The sequence below is a fragment of the Stenella coeruleoalba genome, assembly GCF_951394435.1.
Source record: "Stenella coeruleoalba genome assembly, chromosome: 4".
Taxonomy (NCBI): Eukaryota; Metazoa; Chordata; class Mammalia; order Artiodactyla; family Delphinidae; genus Stenella; species Stenella coeruleoalba.
Genome location: NC_137149.1, coordinates 127,155,464 through 127,161,463, shown reverse-complemented (window position 1 = coordinate 127,161,463; position 6,000 = coordinate 127,155,464). Strand labels below are relative to the sequence as shown.

The window sequence follows — 6,000 nt, the reverse complement described above, 5'->3', positions numbered from 1 at the left end:
CCATCATCGGATGAATGGATAAAGAAGATGTGGCACATATATACAATGGAATATTACTCAGCCACAAAAAGAAACGAAATTGAGCTATTTGTAATGAGGTGGATAGACCTAGAGTCTGTCATACAGAGTGAAGTAAGTCAGAAAGAAAAAGACAAATACCATATGCTAACACATATATATGGAATTTAAGAAAAAAAATGTCATGAAGAACCTAGGGGTAAGACAGGAATAAAGACGCAGACCTACTGGAGAATGGACTTGAGGATATGGGGAGGGGGAAGTGTAAGCTGTGACAAAGCGAGAGAGAGTCATGGACATATATACACTACCAAACGTAAGGTAGATAGCTAGTGGGAAGCAGCCGCATGGCACAGGGATATGGGCTCGGTGCTTTGTGACCACCTGGAGGGGTGGGATAGGGAGAGTGGGAGGGAGGGAGATGCAAGAGGGAAGAGATATGGGAACATATGTATATGTATAACTGATTCACTTTGTTATAAAGCAGAAACTAACACACCATTGTAAAGCGATTATACCGCAATAAAGATGTTAAAAAAAAAAAAAAAAGGGTGGAAGACCTAAATAGACATTTCACCAAGGAAGACATACAGATGGTCAAGAGGCACATGAAAAGATGCTCAATATCACTAATCATTAGAGAAATGCAAATCAAAACTACAATGAGGTATCACCTCAGGCCCATCAGAATGGCTATCATCAAAAAATCTACAAACAATAGCTGGAGAGGGTGTGGAGAAAAGGGAACCCTCTTGCACTGTTGGTGGGAATGTAAATTGATACAGCCACTATGGAGAACAGTATGGAGGTTTCTTAAAAAACTAAAAATAGAACTACCATATGACCCAGCAATCCCACTCCTGGGCATATACCCTGAGAAAACCATAATTCAAAAAGTGACATGTACCACAATGTTCACTGCAGCACTATTTACAATAGCCAGGACATGGAACCAACCTAAATGTCCATCAACAGATGAATGGATAAAAATGTGGCACATATATACAATGGAATATTACTCAGCCATAAAGAGAAACGAAATTGAGTTATTTGTAGTGAGTTGAATGGACCTAGAGTCTGTCATACAGAATGAAGTAAGTCAAAAAGAGAAAAATACTGTATGCTAACGCATATATATATATGGAATCTAAAAAAAAAAAAAAAACGGTACTGATGAACCTAGTTGTAGGGCAGGAATAAAGAGGTAAACATAGAAAATGAACTTGAGGACATGGGGTGGGAGGGTGAAGCTGGGGCAAAGTGAGAGTAGCATGAACATATATACACTACAGAATGAGAAGCAGCAGCATAGCACAGGGAAATCGGCTTGGTGCGTTGCGATGACTTAGAGGGGTGGGATAGGGAGGATGGGAGGGAGGCTCAAGAGGGAGGGGATATGGGGACATGTGTATGCATATGGCTGATTTGCTTCCTTGGGCAACAGAAACTAACACAGTATTGTGAAGCAATTATACTCCAATAAAGATCTATTTTTTAAAAAAACATGCAAAGAAGGGAATTAGTGTGCTGGCTGGGGTGATTAATCCTCACTATCAAGAGGAAATTGGACAGCAACTCTACTATTAATACAATGGAGATAAGGAATGCATTGTCTGGAATACAAGAGATCCCTTAGGGCATCTCCTAGTATTACTATGCTCTGTGATTAAAATCAATGGAAATCTACAACAATCCAATCCAGGTAGGACTAGTAATGGCCCAGATTCTTCAGGAATGAAGGTTTGGGTCACTCCACCAAGCAAAGAACTACAACCAGCTGAGGTACTTGCTGAAGGCAAAGGAAATACGAAACAGTAGTGGGAAAAGGCTGTTATAAATACCAACTATAACATGACCATTTACAGACTTATAAGTATTTCCTCCTTTTTTCGTTGTGAATGTGTAATATATTTGCTTAGTATATATAACAAAAATATTTGCTTAGATTATATATTAATATATATAACAAATATAACAAATATTGTTTTCTTTCTTCTGTTATTCCCTTGTCACATAACATAGGATGTAACAGATAGTCATTAAGTATTGTTAATTTTACATCTCAGCATTTAAGTTACAGGGTATCAGCAAATCCACAATCCTACCACTCAGTCCTCTTAATGCTTTACTTTCTACCTTATTTTTGTCTTCCAACGTGGCACCATTCCCAGTAAAGGCGAACTTTCCTCTGTAGTTTTACTTCCATCTATTGGAAAAGGAAAAGTTCCAAAGCTATTCCTGTGTTCTAGCATGACTGTCTTAGATCCATCAATTACTTCATATCTCTTTTATCTTCAATCTCTTCCTGCAAACTAACTCGGTCTCAAGTTTCCTCTACCCAGCTCCTACCTTGTCTAAACAGACATTCTTTTCAAGATTATCCTTACTGATGCGTGAAATATATTGGTGTAACCATTTTGTAAATTGGTAAAAACCAAAACACTATTAAGCAAGGTAAACAACTTACAATTTTGTTCGTTTTTCTACTGGACATTTCAACTAAACCGTTTTAAAGTTTCGTCTGTATTACAGGCCGTTAACGTCTGACATCACAATCATATTAGTCAAGTCTTAACGGAGCTATAATTAGGCAATATTTTCCAATTTAAAGGTCTCCAATTAAAGCCTAAATTCTTATGGTGAATCCTTGGAATTTAACTTGAAAGAGTACAAGCGTGATGACTCCATCTATTCTTCTTTATTGTAAACCATCTTCAGTGTCAGCCTACACGTAAATACTGTGAAAATTTCACCTTTTTTATTTTCAAAGTACTCTTTCATTCTTTCTCACCTGTCATTTTCCTTACTCTCCCCCCATTTTTCGGACAACATAAATTTTCGACACGCCACAAAAGCTCATTAAAAAGATATTTGCTAAAGATAACGGATCGTCTCCAAACGCATATGGCCACCAGTACAGCCCTTACTTTAATAACCACACGCAAGAGAAAGGCAATCTCATTTAGGAACCCTAGCTCATTTCTTGATGAATGGGCCACGACCTCAAACGATTTCCCTTCAATCCGGATTTTGAGTTCTTTTCCTTACTTTCTCCCCAAATGCTCTTCTACTCGTGTTTCCAAAACTTTCCCATTCACAAGGTTTTACCTAAATAAAACTTTCTCGGCCTTTCACAAGTAACCTGACTCGGACAGAACGGATAGAGATAGGAAGGTGGAACTCGTAGAGTCGTAGTCACCTCCAACGCGTCCGCTCCCGGCCGCTTCTCCCGGGAAGCCTCCTGTGACTTATACACGATCCCCAGTGACACTACGGTAGCCGCCCCACTCAGCCAGAGGCAGCCGCGCCAGCGCAGCAGCTAAGCTGCGGGTCAGCGAGGGGGTACCAGCTCGGCCCATGAGGTAGGAGGCGATTGTGGGCGGAGGACGGTGAGAGGGGAGGGAGGAAAGGAGTGGGGCGGGGCGAAGGGGCGGAGGGGCGGGCCTTTCCGGAGGTTCCAACGTCCTCCACTTCCTGTTTGCCGGACCTTCTGAATCCGGGTCAAGGGTGTCCACCCCCTCTTCTCCCCGGCTGATCCGGCACCGTCCGTGACAGCGGCTCCTGACTCAACCCGGGGCGGTTTTCATCCTACGACCTGCCGGAGCCCGGACTCCCACAACTGCCGCAGAACGCGGAGGCGTGCTTCCTCATCCACTGGCTCGCAGCCCCGGCCCCTGAGCACCCGTAGCCGCCAGGGGACCCCGCTGGCCCCTCAGAGCTGATGCTGAGGCCCCGCGGGCCCGGGGCGGCGGCGGAGTGCGGGCCTCTGGCTTCTTAGGCCCATCGCGGGCGGTGCCGATTCTTACGCTCCCCAGGCTTGCCAACTCCCGCCCGGGCTTGGATGGGCCCCCCTGCCCGATAAATGTGGCTACTGAGGCAGCGGTGGCGGTGGTCGGTCCCGCTGCTGCTGCTGCGCTCCAAGTTCACCTCCGCCCCGGGGCTCTCCTGGCCCACCCTGGGGCCGTGGCCGCCCGCTCCTTCCTCACTGGGCCGGGCCTTGCAGCGTGGCGACAATGGACAAGATCCTGGAGGGCCTGGTGAGTTCTTCGCACCCGCTGCCCCTCAAGCGGGTGATCGTGCGGAAGGTGGTGGAGTCGGCGGAGCATTGGCTGGACGAGGCGCAATGCGAGGCCATGTTTGACCTCACGACGCGGCTCATCCTGGAGGGCCAGGACCCCTTTCAGCGGCAGGTGGGCCATCAAGTGCTGGAGGCCTACGCGCGCTACCACCGGCCAGAGTTCGAGTCCTTCTTCAATAAGACGTTCGTGCTGGGCCTCCTCCAACAGGGCTACCACTCGCTGGACAGGAAGGACGTAGCCATCCTGGACTACATTCACAACGGCCTGAAGCTGATCATGAGCTGCCCGTCGGTGCTGGACCTCTTCAGCCTGCTGCAGGTGGAGGTGCTGCGGATGGTGTGTGAGAGGCCGGAGCCGCAGCTTTGCGCCCGACTGAGCGACCTCCTGACCGACTTCGTGCAGTGCATCCCCAAGGGGAAATTGTCCATCACCTTCTGCCAACAGCTGGTTCGAACGATAGGCCACTTCCAGTGCGTGTCCACCCAGGAGAAAGAGCTGCGGGAATATGTCTCACAGGTGACAAAAGTGAGTAACTTGCTCCAGAACATCTGGAAGGCCGAGCCCTCCACCTTGCTGCCTTCCCTGCAAGAAGTTTTTGCAAGCATTTCTTCCACAGGTAAGGGTCATTACATTGCGAGAAAATCTCTCTTGGAAATTTAGTGTGTGTCTCTTACGTACACACCGTGTTTGTTTCCCTGCTCTGAAAACATCTTAATGGGAGAGGACATCTTAACACCTTCATCCAAATTCTTATCCACTGCCCTATTCAGGCTGTCGCTTTGGACATTAAAAAACGGGCAGTGTTTCCAGTTTAGAGGCTGAGAACGTCGAGGTCTAAGACCTTTGGCAGCAAACAAGTTGCTTAACTACCCAGCTTCTGCTCAAGTTATGGAATGCTTTGAAGATGACAGCTACTATGTGAAAGCTTCTATTCATTAGTGACTAATGGCCGCATAATAATGTTTACTGTATCATCATTGTACTGTGATTCTGTCATCTTGCTGTCATGAGTTTTTCCTTAGTTTCTGAATTTTTCCATTTTTTAATTCATGGACTGTGTGCCATTTATTATTAGATTATCCTAGTTAACTGTGTCGTTGTTGAATATTGACATTTTATGTCTGCAGTAGTTTGTGAGAGTAGATACAGGTGGACGAGTGAAGGGAAAGAGCATGAAGACTTAAATAGGTGTTTTTGCGCTCCAGGTGTCAATAGCCCACGGATCATGTCCTTAGAAATCCGGGAGGGATCAGGTGATACTTAGCAGGAAAATGCTTTCTCACTCGGGAATTTTACCTGTATGTTTGCATTCCTTGTTCGGACATGGAGCTTCCAGCTCTGTAAGTTGTGAAACAATAGATCCAAAACTGTGTTCACTCCCTCTCTGCTTGGTACAATCGTTCTCTGGCTGTTGTTCGAAATTGAACTTGTGAAGGAGGTATCCTTTTATGTTGAGAATAAGAAATAAGAGTAGAGTTTTAACAGGCTCCATGCTTTCCTGATGAATTAAGTACATTTATGAAAGAATTACCAACTATATATTTGCATTATCTGAGTTTTGGTTTATTTTTTAATTGTAATTTTTTATGTATTGCCTGTGTTGCTATAACAGTTCGATTTCCCCAGAACTTTTTCAACTGTAGTAGTAAAGCTGCTCATCTTGGATTTGCTTAATTTTCATGTAGTTTAAGCAAAGTCCCCCCCAAATTTATCTTAGTTTCTACTTCTTTAAGTGATTTTAAAATTTTTCCTTAGAACAATGTGATGACTACTATAATTAATAGGGGTAAGTTACTTTGGAGGATCTAAAATGGGAATTATGATACCTTGCATGTCTTTTCTGACTACTGCTTTACAAATGAATATTTTAACACGACAATAACAATATTAAAGAGTGCAAGAA

The 6,000-nt window shown here is 44.6% G+C and overlaps 1 protein-coding gene across 1 annotated transcript in view; it reads left to right on the top strand.

The window, feature by feature from the left end:
* The first annotated feature begins 3,531 nt into the window (after window positions 1-3,531).
* The window catches only part of USP38 (ubiquitin specific peptidase 38), a 34,788-nt gene continuing 32,319 nt past the window's right edge, over window positions 3,532-6,000 (top strand). The window contains exon 1 of the mRNA XM_079920748.1: window positions 3,532-4,713. Within this exon, the coding sequence (XP_079776874.1) occupies window positions 4,032-4,713 (682 nt within the window). The 5' untranslated portion in view covers window positions 3,532-4,031. The remainder of the gene's footprint in view (window positions 4,714-6,000) is intronic.